General features: G+C 44.4%; 1 protein-coding gene across 1 annotated transcript in view; it reads left to right on the top strand.

The window, feature by feature from the left end:
* The window catches only part of Pi3K92E (phosphatidylinositol 3-kinase 92E), a 90,965-nt gene that overhangs the window by 19,322 nt on the left and 50,740 nt on the right, over nucleotides 1-20,903 (top strand). Inside the window, exons 3-6 of the mRNA XM_084597789.1 lie at nucleotides 2,817-3,048; nucleotides 15,666-15,901; nucleotides 16,862-17,038; nucleotides 20,827-20,896. Coding sequence (XP_084453915.1) covers nucleotides 2,817-3,048; nucleotides 15,666-15,901; nucleotides 16,862-17,038; nucleotides 20,827-20,896 — 715 coding nt within the window. The remainder of the gene's footprint in view (nucleotides 1-2,816; nucleotides 3,049-15,665; nucleotides 15,902-16,861; nucleotides 17,039-20,826; nucleotides 20,897-20,903) is intronic.

Genomic DNA, 20,903 nt, shown 5'->3' with positions numbered 1-20,903 from the left:
ATCATCATTAACAGTTGTCAAGTACCGATTTCCACGTGGCGTCAATGGCAGGTCTTTTTTAAGTGTCCTTTGTAACACATCCCAGTAAAACACCGCATCCCAACAATCCAGGAACACGTGCTCAACTGTTTCAGGTTTCCTACATAGTAGACAGTTTGAGCCCCAAGGTACAAAAAAGCCCTTTTCTTCCATCCATGTTTTGACTGGGAGGGTTCCTGTATGCAATTTAAAAAAGAATGTTTTTACGCCCGGTGCAACAGTCATGTTTTTAACTCGTTTGAGCACATCTTTTCCTGGGCCTTCACAGTATAAGGTTCTGTACAATGGAGCTGGGAACAATTGTGAAATAAGATCCTTGTACAGCCGCTTAGGTGGCACCGTCGCTAAATACTCTACAGAGTACCTCACGCGCAAAAACTTGAACGACCACACCACTTCTCGCAGGAAGCGTGACACAGTGTATCCCCGAGCAGAGCATGAAGAGACTATTAACTCTGGAATTGCACTGAATAGCATGATTTGCATAAAGGTTCTCAGGAATGCATCTTTTTGGTCACGTAGGAAACAAAACCTTAAAACCATCTGCCGCACATATAGATGCATTAGAGACAACCCTCCGTCTTTAACTCGCCGAAAGAGATTATCTCTGCTAATTCGTTCCCAGTTGGACGACCAAACGAAGACCGCAAATACACGATGGAACCTTTGTATATTGCTTCGAGCACAATACAATACTTGAAGTAAATACATTATTCTTGCCACCAAAAAGGTATTGTATACAGTCACACGGGCGAAAATAGAGAGGTTACGTCCCATCCATCCTTTCGTCCTTTCCCGTATTTCTTCCACTTTTTCATTCCAGTAATTCAAATACGGGGAAAATACGAATCACTGCGGCACCCCTGCGGGGTAGTATCATTTGTTGTATTGGTCCTATAAGGCACAACGTTGTATGGACGTTGTATCTAGTAACGTTGTATAGACAGTCATTGCTTTGTATTGATGTTGATACTGATGTTGATATTGACGTTTATGTTGAAGGCAGGACATGTAGTGCGAAGAAAGGATAACCGATGTTCGCTTAGGGAAACAAACTGGATTCCAATGGAAGGCAAGCGTAGTACGGGCGGCAGAAAGTTAGGAGGGAGGACGAGGTCAAGTTCGCAGGGGTCAAGTGGATGCAGCTAGCACAGAACCGGGTTAATTGGAGAAACATGGGACAGGCCTTCGCCCTGCAGTGGATATTCAGGCTGATGATGATGATGATGATGATGATGATGATGATGATGATGATGATGTTGCTACTACTAAGTATGTTTTATCCATCCCTTAATCCACCTCAGGTTTGCGCATTCGAAGCACATAAACACTCAGAACTGTCTCATGTAATGTTTTTCATGATGGATTTGTGGGTGTTGTTTAACGCAGACAAAGGGGAAAAGACAAAGAGAAGAGAAGAAAGACGCAAAGACAAAGAGAAGTCTGTGTTAAACAGCGCCCACCAATTGATCATGACAAACTTACAACTCGCCCAACTTTCCATTCTGATGATCTAATCTTTTCAGCGCCCACCAATCGATCATGACAAACTTACAACTCGCCCAACTTTCCATTCTGATGATCTAATGCTTTTCATGCTTAATGGAACCGGCCCATAGGAGATGCAATGGTGGAGCTGATATGTTATGAGAAAAGCTGATGAGCAACGAAGAAATTAGTCGAGTTTCTAGTTCTGCCGTACGGATACCTAAAATTTCAAGTTGTAATGCTCGGGATTTCACTGATACGCTTAATCGATTTTGTCGTTATCACAGTCGTTATCTTCGCACCTCCATCTTTTTGCAACCTTTAATTGTGTTTTCTGGTAACTGTCGAACTAGACTTTCCTTGTAGTTGTCACAGTTAGTATATTTTGCAACTCTAAAAAATGGACAAAAATAATATACTGTAAATAACTGAAAAGGCCACACTCGCCATGAGGCGGACTCTCATTTCAACTAACCCGCTTCGAGCCAGCACAGGATGCCACGGGAAGCCCTCTCGTAGAGGATTGCAATTCATAGGCTCGATTCGAGCTTCTAATCTGGATATTTATGAATCATTTCGTCATTTATTCATCACATATTAAATAAATCAGAAGAGCGTTAGGTCAGAATAGCGTCAACAGCAAGTGAACTTGAGGAGTAACACTCACCTTGAGAAGAAAGTGGAGCTTTGAAAAAAAAAAATAAACAATAGAAATGCGTCTCACTGACAACGGTAAAGAACATCTTACCTAATGAAATTGAGTTATCGGGAAAAGGGCAGCGGCAGACTTCGGTGGGCCCGCCATACCGGAATTGAAGGCGATATATACGTAGGACGTGTATTAAGGATCACTCGACGTCTACGTTTTCCATGTGACGCTTTTTTTTATTTATTTTTTTAAAACATACTGTCGGCCTTCGCAATAGGCCCAAGCAGGAGGGGCGAAAACATGCTATAAGTGAATCAAAGACAGGATTAGCAAAAAGTGCATCTGCGAAATACAAGCTTTCAACAACACAAAATACAAATACGAAGTGTAAGGCTGACAAAATACTATATACAAGCATAGCAAAACATGATCCTGGGAAATAAATGCTGTTAAGAAAACATCGTGCCAAAAAAATCAGCACTGGTTGTGGTTAGGCGGGCACTTGTTCCACTCCTCTATGGTGCCATGTGGAGAAAGCTGAGAAGCATCTTTGAGAAAGCTTCTCAGCACTATCAGGTGCCACACTTCCAGCACAACAAACAACACTCCTGAGCCCTTTCCCTCCGGTCATTCTGTGCAGTCTACGTGGCGCGAGGCCCGCCAGCTGCCGCTGTACCGAGCCCTGCGTGACCGCGATGCGTATGTGTTCACCTGCGTCAGCGAGCGGACCGCGGAGAGAGAAGAGTTCACGGACGAGGAGCGGCGGCTGTGTGATGTCAGACCATTCCAAGCATTGCTCAAGCTGGTCGACCGACGCGCCGACAAGGCCGACCGCGCTGTCAATGCCCAAATAGGACTGCTCATTGGCAAAGGTAGGTGGTGGCTCCAAAGTCGAAGGGCATAAAACATATGTGTTTGACTTGGCAGTATTCTGTTGCACTCATGCAAAATACGCAGAAATATGGTAAGACAGCAGTATACCTGAGTGCCTAGAGCTTGAACGTACTAGGAACAAGCCGTGAATAGTTTCATTCATAAGGTTTAACCTCCAAAAACGCATCGGCTACGAGGGACACCTTGTGTGCAGTGCTCCGGAAAATTCGAACAGCTGGGGTTTTTAACAATGCACAGAGACCGCCCAGTCGACAGGCACCTCGCGTTTCGCATCCATTTTAAGCAGGCAGCAGCAGTGGCCGGGATCCGAGATGGAGCCTGTGTCCACTGGTTCATTACTCGAGCGCCCCTTACCGCTGAGGCATGTCATAATGAGCACGGCGCCATGCCTCTATATCGACAAAAGGGTGGACCTAAGATTTGGTTACAGCATACCTCCTTTTTCGAGTGAGAAGCAATCGGCAAGGAAAACACGCTTTCAAACATTTAACTGAGCCATTTCTTTTTCGCTGCGCAGCTCTCTCTTTTAAGAGGTGTCCATCTGTTAAGAACAACAGCATGATTCAGAACTCTTACCGTGCTCGTGAGTATGATGGCTGCCGTATAGAAGAGTTGGATGGTTGCTTACTCACGGCCTTCTGTAGCTTTAACTACACTGGCTGAGGTTGAGCACTTTCTCGTGGCTCCTGGAGAGCCGTGCTGCTCAAGAGCGAGGAGCAGTGACGTCACATGGCACGCGCCTCGCCGGTCTGCGCATTCCAGAGGAGTGACGTCTTAGCCGCGGCAGACGCACTGGCGCCGACGCGTGCCCAGCATTTCGCCTCCGTTACGTAGTAGATAAGTCTGACTGTTCGCAGCCATCTTAGTTTGATGGTGGCGCCCCGTATGAGCCATGCTGTGAAAGTCCGCTCCGGCTCCTCTTGACACCATCTTGGACTGTGCTGTGCTTGTTGATGCTGCGATGCTCCAGTGTAAAAGTGCTGTTTAGCAGTGCTCGTGAAAAATATCCGGCACCTTGGTGCTATTTTGTGTTTTTTTTTTAAACACGCCAGCAAACAGTATACCATCCGTTTCGCATGGCAGCAGCTGTTGGAAACAGCACTAGCGGCCGGGGCGACTGCGAAGGACTGCGCTCCTCTTCCGCAGGTTGAACTCGTCAGAGTTACTATGAGGATGTATCTGTTGCGACCAAGGAGGTTATATAGAACTTCTGGAATGGCGGTACCCCATGGACGCCAATGCGAGTGGGTGAAGCCGGCGGAACCAATGGCGGCTGTGTTGCAAGGGACAAAAAGCACGCAGCACTGGCCAGCGCAAGCGCATGCGTTTCGCAAGCCCTTGCGCGCATGTACATTTGAGAAAATCTCAATGAAATCATTTTGTCGCCAAAAGACATTCTTTGGATTGCCCGTTTCTTGCTTCATAGTTTTTGTTTCATTTGATAAGAATGGATTGTAATCGGGGTCGAGCTTTCATAACGTTCTCCAGATTTTGCCACTGCTTCTTGGAATAAAAAACACCCCTGCGCTATTAAATAGAGCTGCGGCGCACATAACACATCAGTAAACAGAGTTTCAAAATTATACCGCACCAACTGACGAACACTGTTCCGGAATGAGAGTATGCTCTGAAATCTCCAATGTGGCACATATGCTTTGCCGACAGCATGAAAATTTTCTCTCCAAATGAGCGGCATTCGTTGCCTGCATTACCAGCGCTGAAGCAACTAAATAAGTTACTTTAATGATATTAAAAGAATTTGAAAACTATATTAACACTGCGACTTCTAGAACTAGTGCGACATCTTTCAAACTCTTTTGGGTAGCACCGTGAGAAAAAATGAAAGCTGCAAAAGTGTTGATGCTACGGAAATTATGAAGTGAAGGAAAGAAACGAATGATCGTATCTTCTTTCAGATGTTTCTGCCAATAGCTAACCAAGGAAACGCACCAAGCGCCAGATGTTGCTTTCTTTCAGGCGGCGAAAAACAAAACAATACCGGGGGTGATTTGCACGTTTTACGTGCTTTGAATCCGTAAACATTGAGGCAGGTATCACGCGCTTGTTTTAACCGAGTGAGACCCATGTTAGTTCGCTTTTACATCGTTTTGCGTAGTTTAGCGTTGGATTTTGAATTCTATCGTAGAGACCTTTTGAACGATACATGACGATGTGGTGGCCTAAAGTTCAATTGTTAATGAAATCACCTAATTAAAGCTCATTAGTCAATACCTGCAAATAGTATAGGGCAATATCTCGTTCTCGATACGAACTATTCAACGATATATGACTCGATGCTCTAGCGTAAAGTTGAATTTAATATAAAGAACTAATTGACGGCCATTTATTAAGACTTACAATATGTCTAGTGCAATTATACTTGACATCGGCTATTGAATGACATAATGCTTGAGGCTCTTATGCTCGACATAATCAACACAGTACATTTATACACACTGTAATAAAAAAAAAGACCCATTTCATGTCCTGTATGTCCTTTCGATAGTGCATATTATATATATATATATATATATATATATATATATATATATATATATATATATTGAGAAATAACGCTAGGTCGAAACGGCAAGGTCGTGACGGCAAGGCCAGCGATGCCCTGTCTAGCGTTTTAATCCGACCACGAGCACAGGCGCGTGCCCGAGCCGGCGCTGCGGGACGATGACGATGGTATGTACAAATGAAAGAAGAACATCATAGAAGGCTCACAAAATCTGTCCGGAGGGGAGGGGGGGGGGTCGGAAGCGGCCAGCCTGGCCGCAGCTAACTAACCGATGTACCGCGGCGCACAAACGGTTTCAAGCGAGAAACATGAACAATTTCAGTTCCACGGTGGCGTCGATCGGCTGGGGCTCAACAGGCGTGACTTCTTAACTAGGGAAGTTTGGCTGACGATTTATCACTAAGGTCAGAGGTGCTCAGTGATGTATAAAGCAGTACTTCGTCACCAGGAGGAAAAGAGGCCACGCGATGCTTAGAATCGCAGCGACTCTTGCGGTCTGACACGCTGCCGTGTTGAGGCGGGTAAGATGACGGCATCTGGCCACACGAGATAAGAACTGGGTAGGTACCGATGTGGAGTAGTCGGGCGTAGAGAAGAAGGAAGCGTCGAGAATTGTAGTGGGAGGACGGCCATAAACGAGGAAAAATGGAGAGTAACCGGTAGTCCGCTGTACTGCTGTGTTGTAGGCGAAAGTGACGAATGGTAGAATAGTGTCCCGATTTCGATGATCTGGTGTGATGTAGATAGATATATCCGATAAGGTGCGATTAAATCGCTCAGTCAGACCATTAGTCTGGGAATGGTAGCTTGAGGTTGTCTTATGAAGGGTGGATGACGAGTAAAGAACTTCGGCAACGACTGTCGATAAGAACGTCACGCGGTCACTGGGAAGCACCCCAGGAGCGCCAAGACGCACTGCAATTGATCACAAAAAGAGATTTGCTACTTCTTGAGTGGAACCAGTCGGTACAGGTGCTGTCTCAGCGTAGCGTGTAAGGTGGTCGACAGCTGCTTTAATCCAATGGTTACCCCCATCACAGAGAGGTAGGGAGCCATATAAGTCGATGCCGACTACGTCGAATGGCGTGGCAGGACAGGGAAAAGATCGTAGAAGGCCAGCGGGCGAAGACATCGGCCGCTTGCGACGTTGGCACAGAGGGCAGGATGCGACGTATTTGGCTACGCTGGAAGATAGGCCAGGCCAAAAGAATCGTTTTTTCACGCGGTCGTTGGTTTTGTCAAAACCAAGGTGACCTGCAGTACCGTCATCGTGGAGAGCCGCCAGTATACGTGGACGAAGCACACGCGGCACGACTGGGATCCAGCGAGTTCCATCAGGGTAATAACGTAGCAGCATATGATGCCATCATCGAGCTTGAAAATATGAAGCTGTCGGCGAAGCCGAGCATTGGGTGGGTCCAGAGCGCCGATAACGCGGTCGATCAAGGAACGGCAGTAGATATCGGCAAATTGTTGTGACCGTGTTTGTTCTCAGAGTCGTCAAAAGAAACTGTTATAATATACGTCTGCGAAAGAGATGGTCGGCTGTGGTCAGAGGTGAAAATGCATTGGGAAAAAAACAGCAAGCTGAATCCGAAAGTGGACAGCGAGAAAGAGCGTCGGCGTCTTAATGTTGGCAACCTGATTTATGAGTGACGTCGAAATAGTATTCTTGCAGGCGTAGAATCTAGCGGCCAAATCAGCCTGTCAAATTTTTGAGCGAAGACAACCAGCAAAGAGCATGGTGATCGGTCACAACTGTGAAGTGCCGACCGTAGAGGTAAGGGCGAAATTTTTGGATAGTCCAGTCTACGGCAAGACACTCCTGCTCGGTAATGGTGTATTTTTTCTCAGTTGGAGTCGTAGTCCGACTGGCGAAGGCAATCACTTTCTCACGTGATGTTGCATCGCGCTGCAGAAGTACAGCGCCAAGACCGAGACCACTGGCATCAGTGTGCAGGGTGGTTGGAGCCCTGTCACTGAAGTGGCCAAGAACAAGATATGATGTGAGGGCGTGCTTTAGGTCGTTAAAAGCAGTTTCGCACTGTTCGGTCCACACGAAAGGGCTGTGTGATTTAAGTAGTTCATGAAGTGGAGCAGCAATAGTTGCAAAATGCCCTATAAAACGCCGGAAATAAGACGCCTAGCCGAGGAAACTGCGCAAAATCTGCAGTCCGTAGTGGACGAGCACAGTTCAAGACCGCGATGATTTTTTCTTGGTCTGGACGAATGTCGTCATGGCTGACCAGATGTCCCAATATTTTAATTTCCTTCTGTCCAAAGTGGCACTTCTTGGTGTTGAGGTGAAGGCCCGTTGAAGCGAGACAGGTGAGGACTTCATTCAGACGCGTGAGATGGTCGTTAAAAGATGACGAAAAGATAACAATGCCATCCAAGTAACATAAACAGGTTCTCCATTTTAGGCCACGAAGTACAGTATCAATCATTCTTTCAAATGTCGCTGGTGCGTTACAAAGTCCGAAAGGCATAACAATAAATTCGTAAAGGCCATCGGGAGCTGCGAAAGCGGTTTTTTCTTTGTCGTCTTCGTGCATAGGTATTTGCCAATAACCTGAGCAGAGGTTCAAAGTCGACAAATATTTGCGCGGTTGGAGAGAGTCAAGGGCGTCATCAATTCGCGGCATCGGGTATACATCTTTGCGGGTAATTTTGTTGAGTGCGTGATAATCAGCACAAAAGCATACCGAGCCGTCCTTTTTTTTAACTAACACTACTGGGAAGGACCATGAGCTTGTTGAGGGACGAATAATATTGCGATGGAGCATGTCATTTACATTTTCTTCAGTTACTTTTCGTTCAGAGAGGGAAACCGGATAAGGCCGTCGGCGAACGATCGAGTTACCTTCAGTAATGATGCGATGGTGCGCAACACTAGTCCGTCCCAGTGGTGGGATAGTGGCATCAAAAATGGCTTGGTGGTGTCGAAGCAATGTCAGCCGTTCATGGCGTTGGTTCGGCGTGAGGTTAGGATTAATAGTCTTTGTGAAAACAGAAAGAGAAACGTCTGACGAACAAAGGGGGTGAACAAAGAACATATATGACTTGATGTTGTAGCATAATGTTTGCATTTATTTCCAGCTAACTAATTACGACAATAAAGAGAAAGGTGCAATTATAGTTTTCATAAGCTATCCGATGACATAGGATTTCATGCTTTAGTATGAAGTGAAATATTTAATCGCAGATAACGAATTATCGACAACTAAGTAAGTCCTGAGGTTAGTCTAGCGCTAGTATACTTTACATAAGCAATCAGACAATATATGACTTAATGATGTAGCGTGAAGTATAATCACAATTAAGAAGTAACTATAACAAATTTAGAACAAAATCAGAGTAAAATAAATTACATTTATACTCATTAACAGGTTATAACTGAGAAATGCAATTCTTCCAGAGCAATCATATCGGTATAAGGTCTACACAGCTGCTGCGGACAAATTGTGTACACACATTCTGTACACGGCGGGTAAGAAACAAGTAATGCTGCTTATTAAAAGTGCCTATTGATCATATGCATACACGCTCATTTTATTTCCCAGTACTTAACCAACAACTGCGAATAGCCCCTATTGATTCTACCTAATTGCGCGACCGGCAGTTTTTCATGTCGCTATTTTCATACTTCATTATTGCAATTGCCAAGTGTGGTGGGAAAAACGCGATTGATTTGTAAAGCCTGCTGTAGAAGCTTTTGAACAGACAATTTGTCTTAACTGAAATGTGCAGAAACACCCAGTTGCTCAAAATCAGGCCTTCTGGCGATTGATTGTTACCACAAATTCCGCAAAATTTACCAGAAATGTGTCGCCTTCCCGGTTGTCGAAATTAAGCCATACATCCCGCGCTCGCTGCTGCGACTCCTTAAAGACTTCAGCTACATGTGAGCGAAAAAGGGAGCGACGCGACAAGGCGGCAAAGCGAAAGCGATCAGCGTACGCTCTTTCGCCTACTTGGAAAGATATACATGCACCCGACAGCGCAAATCGACGGCAACGCGAAATGGCGACGACGCTCTGTGTTGCTGGCATAGTACGCATCCTTCTATGATGCAGTACATCGCAAAGCTATTTGCAAATGAACAATCAGAACAATTGCAAGAATAGAATTATCTTGCGACAACATGCAAAACGAAATGCATTTAGAGCACACCATATTGAGCTGGAGGCACTTACCATGCATTAAATTGCGCTATACAAGTGGTCACGTGACGTTTTTTTTTTTTAGATTAGACGTTCTTTGAATCCTTGCACCATTTTTCGTACAAAGCTAGAAATTTCCGCGGCAAAGCACAATCATAAGGCAACACTGCAAAATAGGAAGCACTGCAAAATCTGCATTGGAGTAATGCGAAAGCACGGATGCTGCTGTTGGTTGCTTCTAGTTGCTTAATTCACTTCTTGCTTGCCCATTTAGTCTCTGGTACTTTCAAATTGCGCGCCAATACCTTCCTATGTCCTTTTTTCGGCTCTACTTCCTGTTACGTGACGTCACATCCTGGACGTCAAAGCCACTACGTCACTCTTTTCTTAATCCGCTTTCACTCTTCACTCCAACTTCCTCTCTTCCCTTACGGCGCGGTTTAGGTGTCCACAGAACAAGGGTGGCGGATACTGCGCCTTTCTTTTCCTGTGAACCAGTTATTCTAAATAATTACCTAATTAATTGTTTGCCTAAATATTTTTTCTGCAGCAATATTACGTCACCCTCTATCGATTGACACCACTAATTAACCTCTACCGCTTCTCAATTACAATTGCTGCGGACACAATTTTGCGGACAAGGTCGGCGGACATGGTCTGCGGACAGAAATCTGTGAACATTGCGAAGTAATGCATTTGCATTAATAAGGCGTGCAAAATGAGCGGCAGTGACGTACGCTGAGTGCACTTCACTGCTGCGTATCATTTCATGATCGCGCATGCACTTCCGGGCGAACGAGCGAAATTTTCTATTTCGGCAGGCCCGAGCTACGAGCCAAGCGACAGTTGCATTTCGGTTTGCGCGACGCGTGCCGCCGTCGCGCTCGCGTGAGTTTTCGCGTGCGTACATGTAGCTCAGCCTTAATAATGGTTGCCTGCAAAATTTTACATTAGTTTATAACCTTTTATCGACTGCCATGGCCGCAGCTGCTGAAAAATAAAAATCCAAGCTCACATTATTGTTTTAGACAAATTGATACTTCTGCAATGATGCCCTCCGCCTACTGCGCACCAACTTTCGCTGCCGCTCCACAGCGTCATTCAGGAGCCGGTTTCCGCCAGGCGCAGCCCGCGATGTACAGCGTAGGCGGAGAATTTTCAAACTGAAGCTGGTTCTAGTAACGTTGGTCTGTATTGCGCCGGCGACTGAGGGCGAAAAGCATGCGATCGAGCTGTCCTTCTTCAACAATGTATGCTTTCAAGTTAGGCCACGGTTCAAGAACAGCACATAAAAGAAGTAGTGTCTAAAGTACCATCCGTCGACCTTTTTATGCAACCTTGGAGTACGTCCGGCGGAGCATCACCATCGTATCCCTGTCCCGTCGTAGCAGCATCGTTTGCACGACGTATTAACGCGAAAGCCTTTAGTGGCTCATGGTTGTCCTGAACAAAATGTGTCCCCTTTTTTTGCGGTGGCTCTCATTGGTCGATGCGGGAGGACGTCAGAAACCTCTTGATTCCTAAAGCACTGATTGTTAAAAGTTGGAAGTTGCACTTCTGTCCTTTTGTGTCTTTCTTCCTGTGGTGTTCCTTCAGCGCTTTAAGAATCAAGATAATGTACCAACTAACCCGTCAAAAAGTCCTGCCACAAACCTCTCGACCAATCAGAGAGCGCCGTCGTGGTTGGGCAACTAACAAGCCAAACCTAATGTGAATGATAATCAGTAATTAGTCAAAATTTAGCTCGTGCTTTGTCACTAACTAATTAATTAATTAACTTTATTTGCAAGTACTGTTAGCCCTTTCGGGCTGTTACAGGGTGGGCAATGTACACTTAAGCGGCACAACAAATTTCCAACTCTTTCTCAAAAGTTTCTAAAGAACAAGTTTTTTTCAAATACACTTCGGTCAAGGTTGTTTCATTCAATGATTATTTTAGGCAGAAACAAAAATTTAAATACATCAATTCTTGGCACATACGACATCACTGCAAAGGAATGATTAGTGCGAGATGACAGTCTCCCGGGCGGCCGCAAGTACAAGCCGGAGTCCAAATTGAGTTTATTGTTACAAAGTTGATAAAGGAACTTGAGCCTAGCAATTTTTCTACGAATAGCCATGGTTTGTTGCTCAACAAGTGAAATAAGTTCGGTTGCGGACTGTGTTCTTCGATAGCGAGAAAACACGAACCTCACTGCTAATCTCTGAATCCGTTCAAGCTTATCTATGAGATATTTCTGGTTTGGATCCCAAATTATGCTCGCGTATACCAGACTTGGCCTTACCAATGATTTATAAGATTTTAGTTTGACAGCCGGTGGCGCATCTCTTACCTTCGCCGTAGGAATCCAAGCTTTCGTTGGGCTGCCCCACAAATATTCTGTACATGATCACTCCAGTTAAAATCATGAGAAATCGTAACACCTAAATATTTTAATCTATTGGAACGTATTATTTCAATGTTATTAATTGTATAAGGAAACACTAACGGGGTTTTCTTCTTCGACACAATCATAGTAATTGACTTTTCAAAATTGATTACCATGTCCCACTTAACACGCCATTCATACACAACTTTTAAAGAGTCATTCAAAAGGACTTGGTCTTGCAGGATTTTTATGCGGCAGAATAATACGATGTCATCAGCAAATAATCGAGCTTCAACGAGAGGGTGTATGTCCTTTACAATGTCATTTATGTACAACAAAAATAATATGGGACCAAGAACGGACCCTTGCGGAACACCGGATGACACTGGTGATGTTGATGAGTAAACATTATCAATAACCATAAACTGTTCTCTGTTCAACTAGTAAGCCTGAATCCAACTGATAACTTGCACGTCGATACCGAACTCTTGCAGCTTGTGCAAAAGTTTCGTATGACACACGCTGTCAAATGCCTTCGACAGGTCCACTGTAATCACATCAATTTGTTCTCTCGAGTTTATGGCTGTCGCAAAAGCATGAGTAATTTCAAAAAGCTGTGTTATTGTTGATAGACGACTCCGGAAGCCATGCTGCTTACTGTAAAAAAGTCTATTACTTTCAATGTATTCTACAAGATATTTACATATTATATGCTCAAGCATTTTACATGCACAACATGTGATAGATATTGGACGATAATTAGAAACAATAAATTTGTCGCCAGATTTGAAAACCTGAACAACTCTTGCTAACAGCCAGTCACTCGGTACAGTGTAGTCACGTAACGATGCTACGAATATCTTCTCTAAAAAAATAGGAAACCCGTTCACAGTAACGCTTCAAAAATTCATTAGGTATCTTATCAGGACCAGGTGATTTCTTAGAATCCAGCTTTATGAGCAAGGAGACTATACCTTCCCGTAATATGACAATACCATCACTGTAATGCCGGATGACGCTTTCATTGAAGGTTCGTCTCTTTTTGGAGTAAATACAGATACAAAGAAGCTATTAAAGGCTTCAGCGATTGACTTCGGTTCACAGCTTAAAGTGTCATTTATTAGTTCTCCATTTATTCCTTGGCTGGAGCCTAATCACTAATTCGTCAAACGCAATTAGAACGTAATTGCTAATTAGTCACTGATTAGTCAAAAGTTAATCAGTACTTCTTTAATACTTATTCACTAAATAATTTAATGATAATTAGCACTTAATCACTAATTAGGTGGCCAGAAAACATTACTGTGCCGTTCGTGGTCGGAGTTTGGAACATTCTCGAAACTCGTCACCCACTGAAAGCTTAGTTACAGGGCATGATGGATGATGCACTAGCAGAATGTGAAACAGTAGTCGCTCGCTTTACTCGTAGCAACAATCATCGCGCCATGCGTAACAGCTGCGCAGCAGAATGCACCACTAAGGCTTTCGCCTTTCACTACTTTAGCTCGTAAAGTACCTCGTAATTTTTGTTGAGCAAAACGTCGAAAAACGTGCGCTCTCAGCTGAATCATGAACAAAGGCTATAAATTCGCAGCACATACAGCAGCGCTTATGAAATTTGCGGCGCCCGCTGGCACGGTGGACGACGGCATTCTCGCCTGGCGCTACTCCCTAGTCGTCGCTAGGTCTAAATTGCTTCGCATTGAAGGCATATCCGACGGCGCTTTCTAATGGCCCAGTAAATGTTCTCTTGTGGAACTGCCTTGCTGCCGATCGCATTGTATCAGTAACAGAAAGATGTAAACCTCAGTGACGACTTAGCAGCGGAGCCACTATGCAGACGAGGAGCCGCACGCCGCACCAATGGCAGCTGGCTGTGTTGATAAACTTGTTTGTATTGCAGTTATTGACAACACGGCATAGGTCAGAGATCCGCAAAAAATTTGTTTTGTTTTTTTGCTGTCGGCTTATTGTTTAAGTGAAGAACAGGTTCTTCTGGCAAAGGCGGAAGAGATCCACCGTATTGTAGGCGCGGAGGGCTTGCGGGAGGCACGGCCTGCCCGGTGTGCGTGTTCACTACAGCGGAGGAAGTAAAATAAACATCATATTTGTTTCATTTCATTTGTTTCATTTCATATTTGTTTCATGTTTGTTTCAATTCAGAGCCTACTCGTTACAGGCAACAATGGGCCGGCGCAATGAATCTGGTTAGAAAGTATTTTCCTCCTCTCCTGCTTGCTCTCGGTAAAACGGTCAGAGCGAAATTACTGCTTAGCAGCGGAGAAGCTTAACGCATCGAATCCCCATGTAGTTGTCTGGAAACTGACAGTTCAGCGTACGAAGAACGAATATACGAAGGCTAAAGTGGCTGGGAAGGCTAATAACCAGCTGAACCTTAGCTAACGCTACGTATATCCTAGCAGAGCCGAGCTAAGCCACTGCCATTTTATTTTATTACAGATTCGTAGCACTTCATACTGGCTACTTTCTTGATGACTTGGTGCATATTTATTGTCGCAGCACATACGTCTTCAGTATTAGGTCCAAGTGAACATTTATGCACTTAGTGATATGCATAAACAACCGCTGAAACCGTAGCAGGATTATTTCGTAACTAAACGAGATGCACTACCTGATGCCAGAACATCTTCGACAGTGATATGCAATATCACTATCTTCTCGAGCATTATCTTCGATTTTACTTTGGAGGTTTTGACGACGCTAGTAAACTTTTGAGCATGTTCGTAACATTTTCACGTACAAGACATTCACATACATTTTCAGAATACACGACACTGGAGGCCTGGAGAAAGAGCTGTAGTAAAAGACAGCTTGACGAGCCACAGGCCCCCATAGAATATGATCCTCCAAATAATTTTATCATATGATTGAGTTTCCCGCTGTATGGTCTGTTCAGATGGTAAGCGCGTGATCGCGGCCTAAATGCTGACTCGATGGTGAGTCGATGTGCAAAAAAAAAAAATGATGGCGGCTCCACTCGGTTAAGCGTGGATATGCGTAGCGAAATTAAAACATATTTCACGATGTCCGACTCGAACGTTATTGTCACCGATGCACTGGATGCAGACCGTATGGTGTCATAGACGATTCGGTGAGTCGCCTTGACATCTTCAGAATTTTATTCCTCCACTTGACCGGGTTCTTCTTTTTCTTCTCCTCTCTCTTCTCTCCCTTCCTGTCTTCTTCTTTTCGCCTGCCTTGTTCACTTTCTTGACGTCTTCCAAATCTTCTTGGTTCATTTGACCGGCTACTTCTCCCTTTTCTCTCTTCCCTTCTGTCTTGATTGGAGCAACTAGCTGCCATGGTTATGGCGTATGCGCAGTAGTAACTAGTGACGATTACCCTACATGCGCTGCTGACTAGCCTAGTGTAGATTTTGATGCGACAAAAGCTCCCCTAAACACGCTCTAATCGGGGTCTGTAAAAGAAGAGAACGGTGGTGGAAAGTAACGTTCAGCCGTACACTACTTCTTTCATCAAAACCACATTTTAAGGGAGCATGCCACTGCCGCACGCAGGTGTGAACAGTTTCGAGGCTCTGCAGAGCGCCGAAGTGAACGACTTCCGCCGCAACATGCGAGCCTTCTGCAGCGACATTGCTGACCAGCGCGCCGAGTGGCCGCCCTTGGAGCAGGTCAAGTACCGCTACCCAGCGCGCGTGGACCGTAGAGTGGCAGAGTTTCCGCCCCGCCACATGGCAGACAGGGTGACCGAGGACACCGTCTTCGAGGCATACATCTTCCTTGAGAGAGGGGTAAGAAAACTAACGCAAACGTCTCGTTGTGTACGCACAGATCACTAATATGCGCCGGTTCTTTTTTCAAGAGCTGCGGGTACAATTAGGGGCATGACACTTTTTAGGGTTATATCTAGCTTCAATGGGGAGGACACCTTTTAGGATTCATTCTTGTGCTTTACAAGGGAAAGTCATCCTGGAGGGTGTAATATGGTTTGAGAAATTTGCAAGTGTTCGTGTGAAGAGCTGAACCTAAACTTGAAGCAAGTCCTTTAGAAGTAATTGGAGAGACATCTTCCATATCTCTCCACCTTAATCAGTCGTGTGCCAGGTGTGGCCACTTTATCACCGCAAGTTTCATAATATCTTCCCCCTACTTATTACATAACGTCCAATCCTGCGATTGCCTTTCTTATAGCTGCCGCACTGCGTTAAAAAGTAATCTATTCGTTATTAAAGGCTGAACAATTTCGAAAGCGGCAAAATAAACCGCAAATCAGTTCGCTATGAAAATTCCGTAATATATTCTCAGGAAGTTGAAATAAAAAATTTATATTTTACATTAAAAAAGTTTATTCACTTCCGCAGCTTTCACAGTCAGTTAGCTCCTTTTGTCACATTTGCCTGATTGCGGCAACTCAACATGGCTAGATTGTGCAGAAATTTATATTCTGGTTATTAACTATTCATAAATACTGCAACCAGTGAACTGGCATCCCACGGAATGAGTACAAAATGGTATACACGTTTATTGTCAAAAATTGTCAGTTACCTTTGCTTTTTACAAGCTTTCTCACGTTGTTGCCGCAATTCAAGTTTGTCCCAGCGATGACAGGTACAATGAGATGCTGTCAAGTTCAGATGCGAGCCCTAAAGTTGAAGCCAAAGCACGTGATCTCACCAGCATTTTTATGATGCAAGTAATATGAGTATCGACGGCAGTGCTTGCATCCTATACTGGATCCTCCCTTTCTTCAGAGCACAGTGGTCATCAGCACATCAGTGAGCGCAACGCCCCAGCAACTGCTGCAGCAGGTCATGCTGAGTGCCAGCGGTGAAGAACAGTTCCTCTGCCACACGGTCGAGAACCTGGTGCTGAAGGTCTGCGGCAGAGAGGAATACCTGCTCGAAGAACTGCCTCTACTTCAGTACAAGGTGAGCACAACCTTTCTACGTATGTCGCAATGAATGAATGAACGGAGCTTCTAGTTATATGGATTCTCAGTAGTTTACTTAGAAGGACGTGGTGTACAAAGGAGAATCAAAAGGGCGTTCACCTCTCCTCGAACATCCTTTTTCTGACCATAATGTTTGCCCACGAACTATACTTCGCCTGAACGTAGTTAGCACACTGTCCCTTCATGCCGTTGTTTAGAAGACAGCAATTGAAAACAATTCTGCGAATTGGACAGTTCCGATTCAAGGAATGGAAAGTCAAGCGCCCGCTGGCGTCAGCAGTACGATATGTGCGTGGTGTTCAGCGGGAAATATTTTTGTAAAGAATAGTGCGCCAACTGCAATAAGTAGAATGTTTGTGTCCCCTAGCAATAACTTTGTGTCCTCCTCTGCTTCACTTAAGGTGAGTCTTCTGGAGAGTACTTCGTTTTATTATGCAGACCAACCTTTTGAATCCTAGCGATAGAACCGTAAAACTAATCCGCCTGGATTTCTCCTCCTGTAATCTCAGTAGGTCCTCGTAAGAGCATGAGGTCGCTGAATTGAAGAGATGTAAGAAAGAATATATCTGGCTATCGACGGAGTCTTGAGTGTTGCCTATATTTCCGGACTTTTCTAGCACTCATGTGGTTTGATGGATAATGATAGGTGGTTATTTCATGCACAACGATCTCCCGGGCTCCGATTTCGTTAAGGTATGCGTTGCGATTGCGCAATTTTTTTCATGTACCACATCGTCGCAACATTTTCTCACCGAAGCTTTTGGAAGCAGGCTGTGCAATCTACGTGCTTGTTTAGTGAAAAGATTCGCCTAAGAGTCGCCTGTATAGAGAGGGTTGCGAAATTGTTATTCACTGAAAGGCTTATTGTGCGCGTTGGCTTGCTTTTTCTCTATGTGTAGACGAGCGGGCTCGACCTTGTAAAGGTTGTTGCTGGTCAAGGAACTGAAGGAAGCGCAGTCATAACATCCAGCCACGGCGATGGTCAACGTATCATCGGCTTCTGCAGCTGACAAAGAACAAAATCGCATGGTGCTTCCTGTAAAAGTTACACATACAGCGGTAGATTTGCGAATGCACGCTCTCTATGATGTAAGGCTTCATAGGTATTCACCGCTGTATCGCAGATCTCTCGCATCCGCTACGTGACAGAGAGGGGGTGGAGGCAGGCAGGAAAGCACGGAAAGCGTGGCAGGAAACGGAGCGTCCTCGAGGCCATACGCCCGGGTCAACCTTCGTTCGGGCTCTTGTAGCGGAACCTACACACAAGCGCAGTTCGCTGGCATTTCCGTTCTTGCAACTGCTTTTACATTCACTACGGGGGTGGCACAATCGGCCTGCCGAAGATTATTATATTCTTTTCGCTCGTACAAGTCGCATCAAGCGTGGCGAAACCCTCATGGCAAGGGCACACCTCAGTTCCTGCTGTCGCCCCACATACATGATACTATGCATGCTGATTCTCTCATAGGTAGAGAGAAATACTTCGCTCTGTTTGCTACTCATGTAAGTCTTACCTCCGCCTGCTCTGCATTTTACCTTGCATGATCAGTGAAACTCCATTCAAAAATGATATGTTTAGGTAGTCACAACGTTGATTGCAAAACTTGAAACCGAGGAGTATGGCTGCGCCACTTGTGAGGGTGACCGAGGATGGCATTTTTGAATAAATTCAATGAAAGATCTCAATGACTGTGTTTTGTGCACCTGGTAACCCACGCTCTCTTCTCTTTCAGTATTTTAACGATCCGGTGCCCACAACAGAAGGGCTTGCATCTGGATGCGCTGGTTCATACGTATATATTGAAGGTCACCCGTAAGAGATGCACAAGCTTGACATGCGGAGAGTCTTGCTGGCAACAAACGTCGTTATATGCTCAGTGAGCCTTGTATGCTTGGTCAATAACTTCCACTATTTTCGGATTGCCTGAAATGCTCGCATTTGTGGCATGGCTTCGTAGGCCAGCAGACGCAATCGTTATGTTATCCGTGTGCACATAACGTCGGCATAATTTTTGCCATGAAAGAATTATTGTGATGAGTGCTCGAAACCCATCGACACGCCGTTTCTACCTGACTGACGTACCTATAATATTATATGAAAATCTCAAGATTGGAATGTAGGCGATATAGAAGAGTTGTTTTACAGAGCCAGAGCCGAGACTTCAAGGCTGACTCTGTCCTTTGCGGTGTTCGGGGCAGTGATGCTGGCTCTCTTTTAATGATTTATTGAAGCACCTGCAGGTCTTTTGTTGACTGTATAATGAGGACGTCAAATTCATACACTACATCTCTATCCCGCATATTTAAATAAAAGTACAAAAATACGCTGCATTGTAAACAATATACGACAACAACAGAACAATGCAGAAGAAAGATCGAACGATAGAGAAATAATATTGATAACAAAAAGAATAACATGATAGAGAATAAAGTGCGGCACGAAAATAAAAAAAAAAATATTTCACGAGGCCAGCGCCATCATTACATGAATAGCGCTGCTAAGGCATGCGGTGTAGAGAACAAAAAAAAAGAAAACAAAAATCATAGCTCACAGACAAAGATAAACAACATGTCAGTATGGCACTTAGGATAAGATAAGATAAATATTTATTTATATTGGAAAAGGGTGAGATGAGCTAAAAAGGGTAAGAAGCCGCTTTTCGCAGCTTGACAGGACCTAGTCCCTACAAACAGCAGCGTGTCATGCTAAACAAAAAACCTATCCACAACCTAATAACAGCACAAAACATGTGGACATTACATATCAGACATTTTCCAGTGATGACAAAAATAACGCAACAAGTATGATGTGCAGACACAAATGAAAAAAAAAACAAAAAACAAAAGATGAATATTATACTCATCTATGCATAACGTCACATCTATTGAAGATGATGGTACAGAAAACAAGTTAATGTCACTAAGGACCATGAATAGAAAAGGACAATTTAGCAAGCATTATAGGTTGTCGAAAAAATACCAAAAATATCATAACGAATCGGTGGCACTATTGCAGTCAGTCATGCTTACAATTGAAATGGAACGGTTAACTGACAACAGTCACTGGTATCGCAAAGATCATTTTAATTTAGAATGCCATACTATTCACAAAAGTATCTTTAAGGCGATTCAGGCTCAGCTCGAAAGTGTCAACGTCATCATTTACGTACATGTTTCATAAGTGCGGAATATTTTAACGCAGAGTTTGCATGGCGAACTTTGTGCGACAGGGATGGATCTCCCAGTGTTCCAGATTTCGCATGTCATGACTGGAGGTATCTTTAATGGAAAGTTTTACTAAGCTCGCTAGACTATTATTGTTGACTTTGCGTTCTTCTATCAGTGCTGCACATAAATTAAATTTGCACATAACTTCTATTCGGACATTCTACAATTGCGACTATTGGGGTACTTTCTAAGGCGCTTTGATCTTGCACAATGCTCGGGCGCCATGCGTTTTGCTACATTCGACAAGTGGCCGCCGTGGCCGGAATCACACTGGTCTGCAGTGTCCTGACCACTGAGTCGCCAAATCATGTCACAAGAAAAGTTTTCCTTAGCTCATATTTGTATTTACTACCGGCATGTTAACCGAACTTGCAATGTTCTAAATAGTGGACTGATTATTATGATGAATAAAACATCTGCTTTCAGCGCACTAACGCGTAAAAAGGAGGGTTTCACTGCCACCCGCACGAAAACAACCTGGCTATCAAACGGCTTGCACCATATCAATCAATCAATGTGCTCATTTTTTTTTTTCAGTATGTTCAAGACAAGGTTTCAGAAGGCCGACCACCCCAGTTTTTGACTGTTCCCATCAGCGATATTCAGAGTAAGTG

Source organism: Amblyomma maculatum, chromosome 3 (assembly GCF_055883805.1).
Source record: "Amblyomma maculatum isolate TAMU_Amacu chromosome 3, ASM5588380v1, whole genome shotgun sequence".
NCBI classification, from domain to species: Eukaryota; Metazoa; Arthropoda; class Arachnida; order Ixodida; family Ixodidae; genus Amblyomma; species Amblyomma maculatum.
This window is presented reverse-complemented; position numbering and strand designations above follow the sequence as displayed.